This window comes from Chrysemys picta, chromosome 6 (assembly GCF_011386835.1).
Source record: "Chrysemys picta bellii isolate R12L10 chromosome 6, ASM1138683v2, whole genome shotgun sequence".
Classification (NCBI taxonomy): domain Eukaryota; kingdom Metazoa; phylum Chordata; order Testudines; family Emydidae; genus Chrysemys; species Chrysemys picta.
This window is the reverse complement of record NC_088796.1, coordinates 122,839,973-122,859,799: the sequence shown is the minus strand read 5'-3', so window position 1 is coordinate 122,859,799 and position 19,827 is coordinate 122,839,973. Positions and strand designations below refer to the sequence as shown.

Sequence of the window (19,827 nt, the reverse complement as noted above, 5' to 3'; positions counted from 1 at the left end):
ACTGCTTGTGTCTGACCTGATTCTTGCTCCTCCGAGGTGAAAGCCTAATTGCTCTGATCCAGCAGGATGCCTTGTGCTACTGAGTGTCTGGGATTTGACACTGGAATGTATTCACTGATATGGGTGTTTTTTATTTTTGTCAGAATACTGGAGATCGCTAAAGCCATGAGGCTGAAGATCTCCAAAAGGAAGGGGCCTTCAGGACTCACGGCTGATGAAGACCACAAGTTGGCCACCCTCTCTCTGCCCTTACCCGTGTACAAGCCAGCCGGGAGCCAGCGGAAGCGCAGGAAGATGAAATAAAGGACTACTGTGCATATCTCACGGAGGAGAACACCGGCTGAAAGGACAGGGCAGAAGCCTCTGCAAGAACAAAGCGGACGCCAGTTTCCTGATCCCACTTCGAAATCTGAGCTCCTAGAAGGGCTGTTTTGCCAGACCCCCTTGGAACTGGACAAGGCTGATCATAATAATGGGTTTGGGCTGATGTTCATCTCTGTAATCAGTCCTTTTTTGAAAATAAACCAAAACCCTCTCCTTCTTTCTATACAGCTACCCCCATGCTTTTAGGGGATACGGGGTGGCTAGGAGGGAGGAGAGGCCATGCAGACCTCACAAACTTCCATTAGTCCTGGATCAGTTGTGGCCCCATCAAGTCTGTGAAAGAAGGCAGGCAGGGGAATGAAGGCTCTGTGGCCAACCCAGTCTGCTGAACAAATGTGGTTTGTGGCTATGCAGCCTAAACGAGGTGTCCCGACTTTCTAACCTGATCAGCTCCTCTTCCTCTCTTGCGGTCTGTGCCTCTGGGAGAGTATTGTAATTCATATTAAAAGGACGTTCTCACCCTCTAACTAGTCAGATGAAGGAATGAGAACTCCTCCTACCCTTGATTCCTACCCTTACTTGCTTTGTGACCTTCAGCAACAGCGTTAGCTGGTGTTATTTCAGTTGTTTTTGGCTGGAGCATCTCGTTCCTAACCTGCACGTGCCGCTGGCTTTCTGAACTTCAGCAATTTCCCATCGTTGCTAAATGTGATGAGAGGGAATCAGTGGAAATTCAGCATTTTTCTAGTTACGTATAGAGCTGATCTCATTCTTCTACACCAAAGCCCCCAGCAAAAACGGTACAGCTTTTCTCCATCCTATTCTCCCACTGTCAAATTTTCAGCTTTGCCGAGAATAGACAATAGAGGACACCTGACAAAAAGAGAATGGAGCATGTACATGGCAAGATGTCCTGCCGGCCCGTTGATTATCATCATACCTACCCCAGTCACCTAACCAGACCGGTGTAGTGCTGTTTGCTCTGCTGAAATCCTTTAAGCATAATCGTAGAACCCAGGTCGTCACTCAGTCCTCACTGGAAGTGGAGGCTCCAGCTACGCTGTTGAAATGTGGAGGGAGGAGAGGAAGAGGGAAGCTGAGCAGGGAGCAAATCAAAACAAAAGTTATTCATACTAATTTCTTCACATAGCCCTGCTGTACCTCCTGGTACCCAGCCTGTGCCCTGTTTCCATCCCATAAGCTAAAATCACAATGTAACTCAGCCCAGGGCAGGAGAAGCTGACGTATTGACTCCTGGCCAGCTGCAGGAACAAGGCACCATTTCCCCGGGAGCCTGTTTAATTGCTGGCACACGGTATTCTAAAGTAAGAAGTGGATTAGTCTTTTTCTGGACGCTTAGCCTGTGCTGTTAGTGTTCTCTCCTGTTCCAGGCATACAGCAGAATGCAGATGGATGAATAGCGGGTTTGTAGGTACTAACCCTATTTTTAGGAACAGATTTCCTGCAGGGAGGTGAGGGGAAAGCTAGAACCACAACGCAATCCTCAGCTAGAATAGAAGATGCAGGAGCACAGAAAAAAAACCCGTTTCCAGGGTTTTCTGCCCCCATGTGCTTATTCAGGTGGCCACAGCCAGGCTCCCAAATCCATATGCAGGTACCTACCTGAATGACCCGATTTAGCAAACAGCATGTTGGGAATCATTAAGAAAGAGATGGATAATAAGACAGAAAATACACCTCTACCCCGATATAACACGACCCGATGTAACATGAATTCGGATATAACGCGGTAAAGCAGTGCGCCGGGAGGAGGGGGCTGCACACTCCGGCGGCTCAAAGCAAGTTCGATATAACATGGTTTCACCTAACACAGTAAGATTTTTTGGCTCCCAAGGATGGCGTTATATCGGGGTAGAGGTGTAGCGTATTGCCTCCATATAAATCCATGGTACACGCACATCTTGACTATTGCATACAAGTGTGGTCACCCCATCTCAAAAGATATAGTGGGATTGGAAAGGGTTTAGAAAAGGGCAACAAAAATTATTAGGGGTATAGAACGGCTTCTGTATGAGGAGAGATTAATAAAACTGGAACTTTTCAGCTTGGAAAAGAGACAACTAAGGGAGGATATGATAGAGGTCAGTGGAGACAGTAAATAAGGATTAAATACTCCTTGTAACACAAGAACCAGGGGGTCACCAAAGAACTTAATAGGCAGCAGGTTTAAAACAAACAAGGAAGTATTTTTTCACACAACGCACAGTCAACCTGTGAAACTCCTTGCCAGAGGATGTTGTGAAGGCCAAGATCAGTGGTGGGCAACCCGAGGGGTACATGTAGCCCATCAGCGAACCATGGCCACTGGGAGCTGCCGGAGGTGGGGGGGGAAAGGGGGAGCATGCCTGCAGACTGTAAACATCAGCAAAATGTCTCGTGCCTGCAATCGGATTACCCTGATGGGCCGTATGCAGGCCGCAGGTTGCCCACCACTGGCCAAGACCATAACAGGGTTCAAAAAAGAACTAGATAAGTTCATGGAGGATAGGTCCATGAATGGCTATTAGCCAGGATGGGCAGGGATGGTGTCCCTAGCCTCTGTTTGCCAGAAGCTGGGAATGGGCGACAGGGGGTGGATCACTTGATGATTCCCTGTTCTGTTCATTCCCTCTGGGGCACCTGGCATTGACCACTGTTGGAAGACAGGATACTGGGCTAGATGGACCTTTGGTCTGACCCAGTAGGGCCGTTCTTATGTTCAGAAGCGCAGAGCCCCCAGCAGCTCCTATTCAGTTCAATGGGGAACTCATTAAGGACCTGATTCAAAGCCTATTGGAGTCAAAGGAAAGACTCCCATTGGTTTCCATGGATTGAGGACCCAGGCCTTAGGCATAACATGGACTTAGGCGCCTCAGTAATTATGCGGGGGGGCACTTATTTTGGAAAATCTTAGCCCGTTCTATTCAGCAAGGATGGGGGATCCTGGTCATCTCCAAGGAGGAAAGCCAGCGTAAGCTGGAAGAAGCAGGAAGTGTTTAACAGCTAGAGTCCATTCCTATTATTTTCTGTTGTGCATTCACTTCAGGGAGTGACTCGGGCCTCTGAGGCTCCCACAGAAACTCTCTCAGGATCCGCTGTAGCCTTTTGCGCACTCTGGTAAGTGCCGTGAGCAGTCAGTCAGTCATTAAAAGTGATAGAAAACGTACCCAACTTTCTGGGCAGAGGCTGCTAATTAATGCCACAGAGATTACAGACGGGCTGATCAAGGCCGAGGTTTTGATTGAAGGACTGTAAATGCTACTGTGGAAAATCTAATTGGGAAAATTTGGAAGGGTTTTAGTCTAAAGATGGTGTGGTTAATTAGCCGCCCTTAACTACTCTACCTGGGACGTGTTGTGATAATGAGACAGCGACACGTAAGAACAAAACAGCAGGAGTTATTTGGAGCCCAGCACAAAATAACTGAAATATCTCCCCCCTGGACTGTGTCAGCTTAGCCAAGTCAAGGGACATTCTACGTGTGTGACTCTCAATGCAGCCTCCTAGGAGCAAAAGTTGGCTGAAGAGCTGGGGTGGGACCCTGGGCTGGATCGTAGCACCGTCAAAGAAGCTGGGAACTGGAAGGATTTCGGTTTCCTGTTCGTTATTGGTGTTGGCAGGGCAGCGGGGCCGAGGAGCACCAGTCCGGGAGATCAGGGAAGGGCAGCATATCACAGAGCTATTACAGAGAATGGGCTTGGGGCCCACTTGTACTATGGCCCTGTTACGCTGTTCTGGTGCCAGCAGGGGGTCAGAAACAGGGCCCTGAACAGACCCTGCACAGGGGCCTTTCCGCCAGCATAAAGCTGGCTGTACACCAGCCCTACTCCCTGCTGCTGGCACCGAGAGTGAGCCAGGGTTTGGAAGGGGTCAGAGGGTCAGCGTTCACAGCTGCCTAGGGGCCACGGGAAGCAGTGGGTAAGTTAGCACAGCCCTGAAACTACTCTAAATGACACCAAGGGCCAGACAGGGCCCTGCACAGCCCCAGACTATGGGGCCACAAAGGTGGGTCTTAAAGCACGTTTGTCCCTCTCCCCCTAGTGCAAGAGAATTGGGGTCAAGGCACGTATCGGTGTGTCCTGCTAGAATACGTACTGTAGCACTTCTGTGCGACATGATGCCTACCGACAGAGCAAACATGCCAAAATTTCACCTTGCAAAAGCACTCTGTAGGGTTGGGGGTTCGGTTTCTAGTGTGGGATTATCAGGAGCTACATCTTCAGAAGACCAAGCTTCACCACTACTCTAATAATCTGGTCTCCCAAATGTGGCCGCTGCCATCTCCTGCCCATTACAGAGTCTGTTCACGTCCAGGCAAAAATAAACGTGTTCAGTTCGGCTGCTCAACGCTGACCCGTGTTTTGTTCCACCGGCTGACAGCCCCTTATGCAATCTGTCATTACTACGTTTCCCTGGTTATTTAGAACGTGGAAGTTATCTGTAAATTACAACCTGCCAGACCCACTTCTCAGCCTGCCCAAAGCAGCTGTTCTTTGCAAAATGCATTTCTCCACCAATTACCAACATTGCTATCGGAAATGTATTGCTGGATTTATACTGAATAAGGGTCTGAAAGCCCGCCTGGCTCCAGCGTCTAGTGCCCTAACACTCCAGCAATTTGTGCTGATTTAATTAAGCTCTTGACCTGCTTGGCACCGTGATTGACAGCAGCCTTTTTTCAGGTCCTTCTGACAACAGGTGTGCTTCACTCCTGAATGGCCCTGTTCACAGTGGGCTAGCACCACTAACAGAGTTACACATTGCCACCTGCCCAGGTACCCTATACATCCCCCCACCCCCATTATCCTGGTGGTTAAGGCCTCAACGTGCATGTGAGGCCTTAACCAACTGAGATGGCCTGCTCTGGCCTAGGTCAGTGCCCTAATCACTGAGCTCTCCACATATTCATTAGGCCAAAATGTAAGTGTTTACACAACGCTGCCCCACTAAAAAACATCCCCTAGCCCAGTGGTCATGGCCCTCAGCTATGAGATGGGAGAGCCAAGGACAAGGCCTTTCTCCTCATGACTGGGTGAGTGGGGAAACAGAGGCAGCATTGCCCCCTCCCGCCCCCTTCTCAGTTTTTCTTGAAAAACAGCTGACCTGGCTGCAGGGAGGGTTCGTGGCTGGGAATCCTGAACTGAAGGGGTCCCTCCCTCTGGCCCTTGGAGGGGCTGGGCTTAGGCCACACCCCTCTCCTCACTATTCCTGGATTCTGTGGATCTCATTCTCAAGTGCCTGGCTCTCCTCAGACCTTGTACAGGGCACCTGGAAGCCTCGTTCGGGGTGTGGATGCCACCAGGCAGCAGGGCAGCGAGACATAACCTGTTGCAACGCTGAGTCAGAATCCTACCCTGGGATCTTAAGGCTCCTAAACACCTTTGAAAATCTGGCCCCATGATCTTGCGATGCCTGACTCTCACAAGCACTGATCTGACTGGCTGATCACTCCGGGGTGCTAATCCCATTGACACCAGTTGAGGATCTGGCCCCAAGAGTGAATGAAGCCTGAGAATGAAATAGGGTGTTAAAAATCAGAAAAGTTTTCAGAAGAGTCTTACTAAGTTACTACAGCTCAGAAAATCCCCTCGGAGCCTGATCTGTGTGCAATGAACTTTGCCACGCAGGTGCAGGCTGACGGGCCCCTGCATGCAAGCACCTATCTGAGGAAGTTAAGTATTAAATGATTCTGGTCAATCGTTTCTCTACTTTCATATTCTTGTTTAAAAGCAACTCATGTGGCTTTCTTGAGTGCATGTACCTCTGGTTGTGGCATGTGGATGGGTATGGAGAACCTCTGGTCAGTAACACTGGTTATATTTGCCAAAGTGACTAATGATTTCAGGACACTGTTTTTGGGTGCTCAACCGGAGATGCCTTCATGGGATGTGATTTTCAAAGGACAAATGCTCAGCACGTTCTGAAAATCAGGTCCCTTTTAAGGCAGCTCAGGTGAGGCGCCCAAAATCACAAGGCATGTTTAAACATTTGGGCCCTTATCCGCTTATGTCTGGAAAATTGACGGACATAAATCCACACCGTGTAGAGGTCAAGCAGCGGTCTCTTGGAAGGGGAGGATGCCACATCTTATACTGACATGTGCCAACTTTTCATAAACTCAAGGTTGGATCTGTGGGAAGAACGTCTCCCTACAGAAGAAACTAACACAATAGGAACAGGATCCTTTGTTCAATCTACAACTCTGAATAAGACACAATTATTTAGTTCTTAGCTCCAACACCTGGCAATTTGCTGACTAGTCTTATTTTAGCAAAACAAGATTATTTGTTTACCCCAGCCTTCTCTTAGCTGATCACTGTTTGCTAGGCCTCTGGTCTCTTGACCAAACTCTGGACTTTGGGTCTGGAAAAGCGCTGGCACAATCCATATACCAGGTTGTTATATAAAATGCACATGGAGTTTAACCCTTCAGAAATGCCAGTGACAACCTGTAAATTGTAGTGTTTGTCAAATAAAACAGTTTAAAAAAAACCCCTTAAAATATAGCACTTTATTGTTGTCATATACAGTTTTTAATTACAAAAGTTTTCACATAAAACAATTGTTTTTCTTAAAAAAAAAAAAAAAAAAAAAAAAAACCATAAGAGGCCAGATCCTCAGCTGGTGTAAACTAGCATCGCTCCTTTCACTTTAATGGAGTCAATGATTCTTCAGTGGAGTCATGTCAATTTATACCAGCCAGGGGTCTGGACCAGGATGTGTGTCACAGACAGTGTGAAGTGGATAGAGAAGATTCAGCCTAGAACTTTCCTGAAAAGAAGAGAAAGATCAGGGTCCCCAGCTGGTATAAATCCACTGAAGTCAACGAGATTAACTGAGGCTCTGTCCCAAAGTGAGAAAGGCTGAAACGTGAAAGAACACCACCCTCCTTTGCCCTGTAATTCCAACATCCTGCAGAAGGCAGAAAAAGCTTCAGCTTCCATTATTGCCAAACTGTACCAGCCCTAGATAGGTGCCTTGCTGGGCCTGGAGTCACAATGCTATACCTCAAAAGCACAGATGGGACAACTGTACATCAGGCAGGCGGGCCCCGTTTGCACACGGGATCAGGGGCAAAGAAGAGCCCTTTGCATATTTCTTACTCACCTCCAAGATTCAGCAGCAGAAAATGTTTTGGAGTTGTCCCGATTTCTCATGCTATAGTCACTAAGTGGTGCAGCACATTGTGACTTTCACACTTGCCTGCACAGCTGAACTCGCAGTACCCAGTTCATCCTTGCAAAAGCACTGCGGGGTCTGTCTACAGGAGGACACTGATCCACTGCTTGAAAAGTTTCACTCCTGCCACTTAAAGAAGTCTTGAATGTTTGTCTCTCATCCTGGTCACAGCATTGGGTCAGGAAGCCCAATCGCGGGTGACCGCTGTCAGGGAAGGATGAATTTGTGAGGGGAGATGAACTCCTAGCATTTAAAAGTTGCAGTGTGAAACCTGACTTTACTATTTGGTCCTCATTGTTCATGACCATTTTAGCTCCAGCGCAGACTGGGCCTCAACGCATCGTCTCCACCACTAGGACTCAGAGGAGGTCTGGACATTTGAGCATCACAAGTGCAGCAGCAAATCTTACACTGCAAGCCAGAATTGCTACGAGCAATTATTTCCTGGAGATAATATGTCCTGTGTAATCTGGTTTATCAGCTTCTAAAATCCTGCACTCTTTACATACTTTTCCCTGTACAGGTGGCTGCCAACAAGCCACTACGGAGTACTTTTTGCCCTCTTTAAGTCATCATGACATTCTGCCTGCTTGTGACTGAACTTTGAGTGGTGTTTTTGTTGCTGTTTAGTTTTTTGCCCTGCTAATCTATGCCTTCATGCAACTGCAATGCTCCTTTCATTTTGCCACTGCAACAGGCAAAGACTGCACCTTTCCTCTGAGCTGAAACAGTTCCAGTTCCTGGCAGGAAAGTCAAATTCATTCCCAGTTCCTTTTCTAGGCCACTAACTGGCTAGACACTGGCATTATTGTGGTCTGTCCAAGGCGACGGATTTACTTGGCAATTGCTATAAGATTGGTCAAATGGCTCAAATAAGAAACCAAAAGCAGATGGCAATGTGCTCCTGCCACTGTTGATTTAGTGTGTAACATGTTTCGGGAGTGGCAAGATCCCAAAGTGGTAAAAGAAGGGGGGGTTAAAACAAAGAGCCCGCATTGAAAGCTTCTTGCAACGAATGGGCACAGGAGACCCTTCCCAGCTTGGTCTCTGCAGTGGCACCAGCCTAAGAGAAAGGTGAAGCAACTCACACGGGAGTCAAAGAATAGTGCAGAAGATGCTCCCGTTGTTGTGACAGCCTCCGTCCATCCGTGCAGCTATCCTGGTCGACATGGTGGTAACTTTCTGACTGTTCGTTGCCGTGGAGGTTCCTCGGGTGGAGCCTTCGATGTGAGGTCGCGCTGGAGGGTTCTCCAGGGTCCATGCAATGTCAGACCTGCAGAAACAGAAACAACACCCCACAAGCAGCCATTAGCAATTGGGGAGGGGGAGGAGCTTCATTCTCAGCCAATGGAATGACACCAATGGAATGACTTGAGAGCTGATTGATGGTTTTGGAATTGGGAAACTTCAAAGAAAATCATTGTCGGAATTTTGCATTTCAATGCAAAAGAAAACATGGGAAAGTAAATTGATTACATTTATGAAAATCTCCCCTCCCTTCTCTCACACACACACACACACACACACACACACACACACACACACATTTTGTTCCAACTCTCAAGCAGGACAATGTGTGTGAAATTTTGGAATTTCAATGAAATGTCAAATTTTGATGAGAAAAAACGGGGGTGGGGGAATCCAAACACATTTGTGTGATTTTGTTCCCTGTTTTTCAACCACCTTCTCCATGTGAGCGCAGTGCAGGTCTTGGGGATGTGGCGGGTCAGGGAAAGAGAGCGGCGGAGGGAAAGTGTATGTCTGGAATCTGTATAAAGAAACCCCGGCTAAACTGGTTCCGTGGAAGAACAGGTTTGTTTGGGGATAAAATAAAAGCTGTTGGGGGTTCAGTAGTCATGGCTGATTTAGGTCTCGAGAGGAATGCACTAAGGGTGCAGGCCTGGAACTGTACACATACACCCCAACCCACACAAGAATCGCCTGCCTTCCCGTCCACCAAAGAGTGGTGCTGATTTTCGTCTGACTGAGAACAATGGAAAGCAACAGCCCCAGGCTCTGAGTGCACTGCCGGTGATTTTACAGGAACAAATTCAGAAGCACAATCCACTCAGATCAGCTCTTCTAACAGGCAGCAGCTCAGCGTGGAATACTAGTCTGTCTACAGGTGTTTCACGGGCCGCCCGCCACCGGGGGAACGGGGGTGTGCAGTCCGGTACATCAGCCTGTTCCTCTCTCCTCCAACCTCCCTTCGAAGGCCAGGTGAAATCAATGGGCCCTGTTCAGGGAAAAGGAGGCCACCCCCACATATGAGAACAAGCCTGCTAGGCGAGAGCCAATGGAAGAGCATTCGGGGAGCCGGCGTTAGAAAAGGTGCATCAAGCCTCTTGCTTCTCCCCAGTGGGGAGCCTGGTTTTCCCAGGGTCAGGAGTAAGATGCTTCCAGCCTCTGTCTCCAGAAGCCCAGGCTCCTTTGCACAGGTCCTCACAGAGCTTGGCCCTGCAGAAGCCGGTGCCTGGAGTAGCCGAGCAAACCTGCCCCAAATGAAGAAGAGGGTGAGGAGCAGAGCAGGCTCGTGGCCTGAAGCCCCCAGCTTGTGGCCTCTCCTAGGGGGTCACTGCCCACATTTTGAGAAGGGCTATTCTAGGCCAAGGGACTCGTTAAAGAGCAGTGCGAGGGGCTTACTTGCTCTTGAAGGTGAGGAGTTTGTTGTTCTGCACAATACAATCTTCTGCATTCGACACCTGCTGCAAAATGGTCTTCTTGGACCTCCCTTGAAAAATCAGGTTTTCCTGCACCAGGCCTTTGGTTTGGTCAAGCATAACAATCCCATAATCCCAGAAGGACTGGATCCTGTTCTTGGTTACCTGGGGGGGAAAATATCCCAACATGGCACAACCAGAACCTGGCAAGAATATTGGGGCCACGTGGCCTTTCCCATGATCTAATCAAATGAAGTGCTGCAGTTGTACATGGTACTTTAGTATATTTATTTACCTGTCATCAATACAAACAAAGCCCCAAAGATCTTAAAGTCTAGGGCCCTGATTCAGCAATCTATCCCTATTCAGCAAAGCATATGCTCAACGGTAACCACATACCTAAGTGCTTTGCTGACTAGACACAGATTTAAGAATGGACTTAAATACACTGAGGAACTGGGGGATAAATGTCCAGCTAGGACCAGTACAGTTAAGCAAAGGAGCAAGGTTTAGGCCAGACTGGACCAGAGAGAGATGGGCTGGGGAGGTTACAGAGTTCCAGGATGGTTTCTCATGTGGTCACAGAACTTTGAAGGAGTCATGTTCAGAAGGCTGTTAATTCTATTTTATTAAGGTGTCCTTGTAATCCAGAAGGCTCACACCTGGGGACGAAGTTCTGGGCGAGGGTGTGTTTAAATATGGTGTTGGCTGAAGTTCAGCGCTGTGCCCAGTGGGGCTAGGCAGGTGGACCGCGGGCTACAGGTCTCAAAGAAGTGTGCCGTGGGACCCTAAGATTGGGCAGTGACCACCCTCCATTCAGGCTCCAGATGCTTAAAACACCCAGAGATCCAGCAACCGAGAGGCTTGGTTGTTCCAATGGTTAATTACTCTCGCTGTTAAACATTTAAGCCTTATTTCCAGTCTGAATTTGTCTAGCTGCTACTTTCAGTCATTGGATCGTGTGAGATTTTTTCTCTGCTAGAAATTTACCACGGATCGTGGTGGAGTCTCCATCAGTGACAATTTATAAATCAAGAGTGTATGTGTTTCTAAAAGATCTGCTGTGGGAATTATTGTGGGGAAGTTCCCTGGCCTGTGTTATGCAGGAGTCAGACTAGATGATCCCTTCTGGCCCTGGAATCTCTGAGTGAGAATTAGGATCCCCTCACCGCTGAACGTCTCCCATGGGCAGCAGTCCCAATCGCTATCGTCCTTGTTATCCTGGGCAGAGCCACCAGGGACAGTGCAAACTGTTTACTTCTTCTCACGCGACTCTTGGAACAGAGAACAGATCCTTGCTAGAGTCTGCATGAGAGACAACAACAGCAACTAGCATAGCCCGGGCTTCAATCAGTGTCCCCTGGGGGCCCGTGACAATTTGAATTCTCCCTCAATCCCTCAGGGGTACTTGCACCCGGGGAGCAGTGTGATTAGATTTTCCATAGGTCTAGTTTAGCGTTAGGCCCAGATGACAACAGTTCCGTGATCAGAATGTTTTTCAGAAGGAGTTTGTGGTTCATGAGCAGAACGGAGGAGAGAGCACCCATCTGTATAGCGTAACCTCAGAGCTCTCTGCGTGTTCATTCTCGGGGCCTTTTCAGCGAAGATTATTGCAACAGACTACTGTTGCACCTTACTGTGGCTTCACCCCACCGAAGACTAGAACAAAGGTGACTTTTACCCTTAGGGTAACACTGGCAACTCACGAGGAGTGGGATTGCTGCATCTAGTTTGCAAACATCGGCGCAAACTGCAGCAACTCCTGCTTTTAATGCAGTGGTGCAGCCTGCAGGTTCTGGAGGTCTCAAGGTGCAATGCTCCCTTTTGCTCCAAGTAGCTTGGTTGTTCAGGCGGACATGGAGCAATGCATACTGGGATCTGTAGTCCCCATTAGCCACACCAATACACTAAACATGAAAGCAACTGTTGACCATCTTGCAGAACTCCTTGGGCTGCATTTGGCTTTTGGGCGGGATTTTGGCTACTGTTGGGTTAGATACAACAATGGCAGTGGAGCAACTAACTCAATAAAGCAGGTGGGTAGGAGAAAGACAAGCAAAGTGAGACCACTGTAGTCAAGGGGACTACCACAGTCTCTGGCTGTCTCCGTTGCTCTCTTTTTGGCAAATAGGTTCCACATGGAAGACACCCTTGTCTATCCACATACAAGGAATAATCACAGAGCTACCTACGCTGGGAAAAGTCAGATCAAAAGTGTATGAAAAGTCAAATAAAAATCAACATTGGAGTGACAAATGTGCTATTAATCAGAAGTGTGGCCTAGTGGATAGATGAACATGATTTATAGGGGAAGAAACAACTTGTTTTTTTATAAAGGGAAATCATGCCTCACCAATCTATTAACATTGTTAAGTGGGTCAACAAACTTCTGTACAAGGGTGATCCAGGGGATACAGTGTACTTGGACTTTCAGAAAGCCTTTGGCAAGGTCCCTCACCAAAGGCTCTTAAGCAAAGTAAAAAGCCCTGGGATCAGAGGGAAGATCCTCTCATGGATCAGTAACTGGTTAAAAGATAGGAAACAAAGGGGTAGGAATAAATGGTCAGTTTACAGAATGGAGAGAGGTAAATAGTGGGGTCCCCCAAGCATCTGTATTGGGTCCAATCTTATTCAACATATTCATAAATGATCTGGAAAAGGGAGTGAACAATGAGGTGGCAAAATTTGCAGATGATACAAAACTACGCAAGATAGTTAAGTCCAAAGCAGACTGCGACAAGTTACAAAGGGATCTCACAAAACTGGGTGAATGGGCAACAAAATGGCAGATGAAATTCAATGCTGATAAGTAATGCACATTGGAAAGTATAATCCCAACTATACATCTAAAATGATGGGGTCTAAATTAGCTGTTATCACTCAAGGAAGAGATCTTGGAGTCACTGTGGATAGTTCTCTGAAAACATCCACTCAATGTGCAGCGGCAGTCAAAAACACGAACAGAATGTTGGGAATCAATAAGACAGACAGAAAATATCATAATGTCACTATATAAATCCATGGTACGCCCACACTTTGAATACTGTGTGCAATTCTGGTCACCCCATCTCCAAAAAAGATATATTAGAATAGGAAAAGGTACAGAAAAGGGCAACAAAAATGATTAGGGGTATGGAACAGCTTCCATAGGAGGAGAGATTTAAGAGAGACTGGGACTGTTCCGCTCTGAAATGACTAAGGGGGGATATGATCAAGGTCTATAAAATCATGACTGGTGTGGAGAAAGTGAATAAGGAAGTGTTATTTGCCCCTTCACATAACACAAGAACCAGGGGTCACCCAATGAAATTAATAGGCAGCAGGTTTAAAACAAACAAAAGGAAGTTCTTCACACAACACACAGTCAATCTGTGGAACTCATTGCCAGAGAACGTTGTGAAGGCCAAGACTGTAACAGGGATCAGAAACGGATTAGAGAAGTTCACGGAAGACAGATCCATCAATTGCTATTAGCCAAGATGGTCATGGATGCAGTTCCGTGCTCTGGGTGTGTCTAGCCTCTGACTGCCAGAAACTGGGACTGGATGACAGGGGATGGATCACTCAAAATTGTCCCGATCTGTACATTTCCTCTGAAGCACCTGGCACTGGCCACTGTCGGAAGACAGGATACTGGGCGAGATGGACCAGAGGTCTGATCCAGTATGGTTCTTTTTATGAGCACTGCCCAGAGACTTTGGAGAGCTGGACTCTATTCTGGGTGACTTCTGGCAAGTCACTGCCCACTCTGTGCCTCAGTTTCCCCCTTTGTAAAATGAGGATAATGATCCTCACCTCCTTTGTAAAGAGCTTTGCAACCTGCTGAGGAGAAGAGTTAAGTACTATTACTATCATTACAGATGTATTCTGTGAATGGAAATTCTCTCGTTCACTATCAAATGACTAGCAGCTTTCACTCCAAATCCAAAGAAGAGAAGCTAAGACCTACGGACTTTGACCGTTTTTCTGGGATGGACACCAGCGCTGAACCCAGGTCTGGTTTCCTCCTAATGCACCAGTCCATCCAGCCTAATGAATTCAGGAGAGACAAATTCAGACTGGAAATACGGGGCACATTTTTAAACAGTGAGAGTAATTAACAATGGTACCAATTTACCAAGGGTGGTGGTGAATTCTCCATCATGGGCTATTTTTAAATGAAGATTGGATAGTTTTCCTTTAAGATGTGCTCTAGGATAGAGCAAACAGGACTGTGTTACATGGGAGGTCCGAGTAGATGCTCACAGTGGTCCCTTCTGGTCTTGGAATCTAAGATTGGTTTGAACACCCACCTTCATGTCCGCAGTCTGTAACAACTGGAGGCCACATCCCCGGTTGCCTACGATGTCGTTCTCAACGATGACCCCGTCGCCCTTGGAGGTGATGCCGTGGCTGCTGTTGTCATAAATGCCATTGCCACGTAGCTCCACTCTGGCCTCGCTTTCGATCAGCACCCCTCCGAGGCTGTTGCAGGAGATGCTGTTGTTGGCGATTCGTGTGAGCTGGCTGCTCTGAAACACAGCAACCCCGCTGTCGTGGTTGGCATGGATGGCGTTGGCTATGATGTTAAGTGCTTCGCTGCTCTTGACGTACAAGCCTGCGGCTGCAAAAGAGGGGGAAAGAAGTCCGTGAACTCGTTCGAGTGAATGAAACAGGGCAGGCGAGACAACTGGGTCTGCTGGGCAGCCAGAGAAACAAGTCTTCCACCCTCCTGGGATTGGGAAACTCTGAATGTGCTTAACCGTTCAACACCCTGAGTTCTGGATGGGAATAAACCCCAAAATGCTAAGAAAAACTCAGGCTAACCGGCACTCGGGTTGGTGCTATGGATCGGTGAGCCTACACTCGGAGGCTGTCTTTGGACAAAGCGGACGTTTGTAATACAGCCCCAAGGCCAGGCTAGTTCACAAGCTACAGACATTTTGCCCGGCTCTCATGATAAACTCCAGGGTGTCAGCACTGAACTGGGCAGACTCTGGAATGGGAGAGGGCAACAATACTGATAGAAACAGCTGTGATAGAAACGGAGAGCTAGCGGTTGGCGTAGGAGTAATATAGACGCTGCCCAAGGGGTCATTAATGGAGCGGCATCTCTGGTTTTCTGAGACTCAAGCTGACCCTTTATTCAGGGCTGTAGAGAGAGGGATTTTCCAGACCTCAGCTGTGGTTTCCCATGTCTTCCTGATCTTCTGTTACTACTCCCATCACCTGTCCTGCCCCCCCCCACATACAAGCTCCAGTAAGTACCCTCTTGCAGGAATCAACCTGCCATCCAAGGACTGCTGGGTGGGGCTCGCTTTGGAGCTCAACGCTGCTCCCTACGTTAAAGCTTTTTCTCCATCTCCCTTCCAAAGGGATGAACACAGAGGCCCTGCAGCCTTCTCACTCCCTGACTACCTGCTCCTTTTCTGCAGGGGGTGAAGAAAGTGGCTTTAAACTACCTTTGTGCTTCCTGAGTTGTTGTTCAGACCAGTGCCCTCTCTGGCTTCAGCACAACCCAGAGCAGCCCCATGGCTCCTCTAAGCCTCACCAGCTTGTAATGGCCCTCTGAAGACTCTCTGCGGGGCTCATATCCAGCCAGAGTACAATGCACACTCCTTTCCACCCTTCAACCCTGGGGGCTGCCAGGGCCTGGTGTTACATGATTCTACTGGGATATGCCCAGAGAGGAAAAATCCCAGTGATGGAAATCCTGCAGTGGTTGTTTCCACCCCCTTTGTAGCCTATATACAATGGCTGCAGCACTGGACAAAATCCAGTCCCTGGTCTAGAGACTGAATTTGTCTTCTGCAAGGCAGTGCCAGGCGCTACCACCGCTAGGCCTCACTCCCCTCCAGTCTGCTCCTCCATTCGCCTGGCTCCATCATACTCAGAGCTGCACGGTTACTGTGACTGATTCCGCACACCCCAGGAGACCCCTAGCACTTCTCTCGGGGGATTCGGTGGGGGGACGGAGTCAGCCCCTGGACAGCATGTTTGGGGCAGGCCCAGCTGGGGCCACGTTCACCTCCATTGTGATTGATGCTGTTGGACTCCACCAGTGCCACGCTGATGGGCCGTCGGGAGGTGAAGCGCTCGTCCTCGCTGTCCAAGTCATTCTCCCAGCTGGCAGCTTCGCCCTCGTCGTTGAAGTTCTCGTTGCCGCCTTGGTTGGCGAGATAGTCGTTGGCATCGTCCTTGCGGCAAAACACGGCCACCCCATAGATGTTGTTGTGGCCAATTCGGTTGTTTGTGATGTGAGGGAGGCTGGAGGACATTATCCACACGCCACAGCCCTTGTTACCTGCAACATGCAGAGACAGACCAAAGTGTGACAGCCATTGTTATAGGCTCCAACCGCAGGCCGGCTCCACTGGGCTAGGCCCTGTGCACACCAGAGCTGGGCGCAATTTTTCAGGCAAAACTTTTTTTCAACAAACCAGGCAGCTTTGACGACACCAAAACGTTTCATGAATTTGTCTCGGTTTCACCAAATGATTTCGGTCAGAAAAAAACCCTAAAAATAAATTATGAAACAAATCAAACAATTTCCATTTTTCACTTTGAAACGACTTGGTGTTTTGACATTTCCTTTCGTTTGAAAAAACAAAACAAAACAACAACAAAAACACATGAAAATGGTCAAAATTTAAACCAAAAAAAGCGCCACGTGGCAGAAACAAAACACTTCATTCGACCTGAAATGATTTTCTGTTCCACTTTTTGACTCGCTGAAAATTTTGAAAAATTCCATTTCCGGTTCAACCTGAAACCATTCCCCTCCCGCCCCCCGGCCTTGCCAGCAAACTGAAAAATCTGTTATTCACACAGCTCTTAGCACGGACACCTAGTGAGAGACAGCCCCTGCCCCATAGAGCTTACAGTGTAACTAGACCAGACAGAGAGAGCAAGTATCATTGTGCTTGCTTTACAGATGGGGAACCGAGACCCACTGGACTGGGACCTGGGAAAGATCCAGGGTTAATTCCTGGATCTGCCACTGACCTGCAGGGTGATCTTGAACAAATCATCACCTCGTGCCTCAGTTTCCCATCTCTAAAATGGGGATACCAAAACTTCCTTTGTCTGTCGTGTCTATTTACACTGCAGCTTCAGGAATGGTCTCTCACAACGTGCCTGTGCAGTACCTGGCAGAATGGGGCTACTAGGCATTGGTGAAACACAAACGGTAATAAAATCCCCTTTTGCCATTGCTAGGATGTGGTTTATAATTCAGGTCCTCATGTTCCCTGGGAGCATATACAGTGATGTGTCACATATAGCATATGTCACATATATTCCTGTCCCTGTGGTCATCCTCACTCTTACTTGCTTTGTCCCCACGCCGCTGTTCCCGTTTACACAATTAAACACATACATAGATGTCTCCCATTGGTGTTTGTTCAAGGGTCTGTTTTCCTTTGTTTGCTGCTGGAAAATAAATCCCCCTTCTGGGTATTTAGGTGGTTTATTCCAGGCTCCTGCTCTCCTTGTTAGGTGCTGCCAAGCTAATGACAGATGATTCCCTCTTGAGCGGAGTTACTCTAAACCAATGTCACTCGAAAGACGCAATAAACATACTGCCATGGAAACTCAGTGGAGAACAGAACCTACTGTGTCTGATCTGGCAATTTCCTGCAATATCCTTGGGAGACCTTATTGAATGAAATGCAAGTCTCTCTGTATTAATTAATGGTTTATGTATAGGGCTGGGACTGTATGTTAGCTCTTGAGGGGGTAGACATGACAGATGTGAGACCTGGGGGTTCAAAGAACTATATTGAGCAAAGTGCCAGACAAGAATGGACTTTAGGAACAGAAAGTGTGAAGTGGTTTTCCTGGAGAACATCTAATCGGAGGCGAAGGCAAATTCCCACCTCCAGCTATGTGAAAACCCAGCCTTTGGAAGCTGTGCCCTGAGGAGAAGGCCATTGTCTGCTGATCACCTGTTACAAGCAGCCATGATCAAAGGCCCAAGTTGTATAAAGAATGACTGAACTATTCATGGTAGTTCTGGTTCTGAATGTGGGGCAGTTCTGAACTTGTAACCCTGGGGAAAACCCATTGGTGGGTTTTGAAGTACTGACAGCTCCCAGAGCCTGAGGTGGAAGTTGGGGTGACCTCTGGTAAGCTTTTTATCATGCGTGTAGGTTCTTTCATTGTTTTTAATGTTTTATCTGAAACGCTTTTACCTTATGAATGAATAAATGTGCTTGCTTACAATACATGTCCTCCCCCTGCATTAGGAGCTTCTTTTAATTTTCAAAGTACTCTAAAATCCACATGCATGATGAGATCATCTAGGATATTCGTATGCCACAACAGGGCCAATGGTGCAAGTTTGGAATAATTTGGTTCAGGGGTATATTCTTCCCCAGTAAGAAGAAAATTGTAATATTCCAGTTGCTCTAAAACGGACATGCATAGGGAGATTACCTTGAACAGTGATATTCCACAACTGAAACTGAGGTGGAGGGGAACTCCCGCTGAGCTGAATGGGTCATTTCACACCACCCAGAGCTAGTGTGTCTTCGGAGCATCCTAATTCATCTGAGCGCACCTCACTGAATGGGCCATTCCACACATCAACAGCACTCCTGTACTGCACAGGGCTGTGCAGAGCCCCTGACTTTGCACTAGCTCCTCGAAGTAGATACGGAGTCTGGGGCTCCCTGCTATTCCTCTTGCTGCCTCCAGCTGGTAGATGTGCTCCTCACAGCCCATCAGTTACCACCCTCCTTTCTTCCCAGGGCCCTTCCCGCCCTACAGGGGGCATGGTGGGGCCAGGAGGAGGGCAGAGCTGGTAGCTAAAGTGGCAAATCAACCCCCTCCCACAGGTGCCCTCCAATCCTGCCCCCTCACTAACACCTCTTCCTCAAGAAACAAGGGAAATTAACGGCCCCAAAACATGGTTCATGCAGGTCTTGTTTACACTACAGGGCCTTCGCCGGAATAGCTCTGCCAGTTAGATGACCCCTGCTTAGTACCTTCTTCAACTCAAGAAGTATGTTTCAGATTCCTGCTGGCACTGCCAGTCTGACGTGCCTTCTCTGGCTTGTCAGATTGCGTTTACATCTGCTGGTGAACCACAGCGCCACTCATTAGGCTGCTTCCAGGCTGGTGAACCACGTGTGGTTCATTAATTTTATACCAGTGTAACTTCCCTGATTTCACTGGGGTTGCTCCTGATTTACACGGCTACAAGTGAGGAGAGAATCAGGCATAGGCACCGACTCCAGCGCGCAAGCACCCATGGAAAAAAATAGTGGGGGTGGTCAACACCCACCTGCCACAGCTGTTCAGCTGGGCTGCAATTCAGCTGTTCGGCAGCTGGCATGGGGCCTCGGGAGAGGGTGGAGTGGGGGCAGAAAGAGGCAGAGTGAGGCCGGGGCTTTGAGGGAGGGGGCGGAGCAGGGACAGGAAGAAGTGGAGCGAAGGCGGGGCCTCAAGGGAGGGAGTGGAGTGGGGTGGGGCCTTGAGGTGGAGCACCCACCGGGAAAAATAAAATTCAGCGCCTATGGGTCCAAGTTCTGCTTGCAAAGGACCCTCTACACCAGATAACCAACCTCCCTTTCTCCTTATTGCTTTTCTGCCCCCACCACAGCATATAGAGGCTTCTAATTCCCTCTCATGGCATCAGCACCAAGTATGCATATTGGAACGGCTGCTTTAGCATTCATCCTGC

The 19,827-nt window shown here is 48.2% G+C and overlaps 2 protein-coding genes across 6 annotated transcripts in view; one reads left to right on the top strand and one right to left on the bottom strand.

The window, feature by feature from the left end:
- POLR1E (RNA polymerase I subunit E) overlaps window positions 1–547 on the top strand; it is a 28,070-nt gene extending 27,523 nt beyond the window's left edge. For both annotated transcript variants that reach the window (XM_008179519.4, XM_042850416.2), the window contains exon 12: window positions 144–547. In XM_008179519.4, the coding sequence (XP_008177741.2) occupies window positions 144–303 (160 nt within the window). In that variant the 3' untranslated portion in view covers window positions 304–547. The remainder of the gene's footprint in view (window positions 1–143) is intronic.
- Window positions 548–6,817: 6,270 nt separating this feature from the next.
- FBXO10 (F-box protein 10) overlaps window positions 6,818–19,827 on the bottom strand; it is a 63,266-nt gene continuing 50,256 nt past the window's right edge. For 2 of the 4 annotated variants that reach the window (XM_024100186.3, XM_005309194.4), the window contains exons 8-11: window positions 16,171–16,446; window positions 14,456–14,766; window positions 10,147–10,328; window positions 6,818–8,776 (exon numbers count right to left, since the gene is read on the bottom strand). In XM_024100186.3, coding sequence (XP_023955954.3) covers window positions 8,599–8,776; window positions 10,147–10,328; window positions 14,456–14,766; window positions 16,171–16,446 — 947 coding nt within the window. In that variant the 3' untranslated portion in view covers window positions 6,818–8,598. The remainder of the gene's footprint in view (window positions 8,777–10,146; window positions 10,329–14,455; window positions 14,767–16,170; window positions 16,447–19,827) is intronic. The other 2 variants (XM_042850415.2, XM_065549767.1) reach the window with 1 other exon arrangement.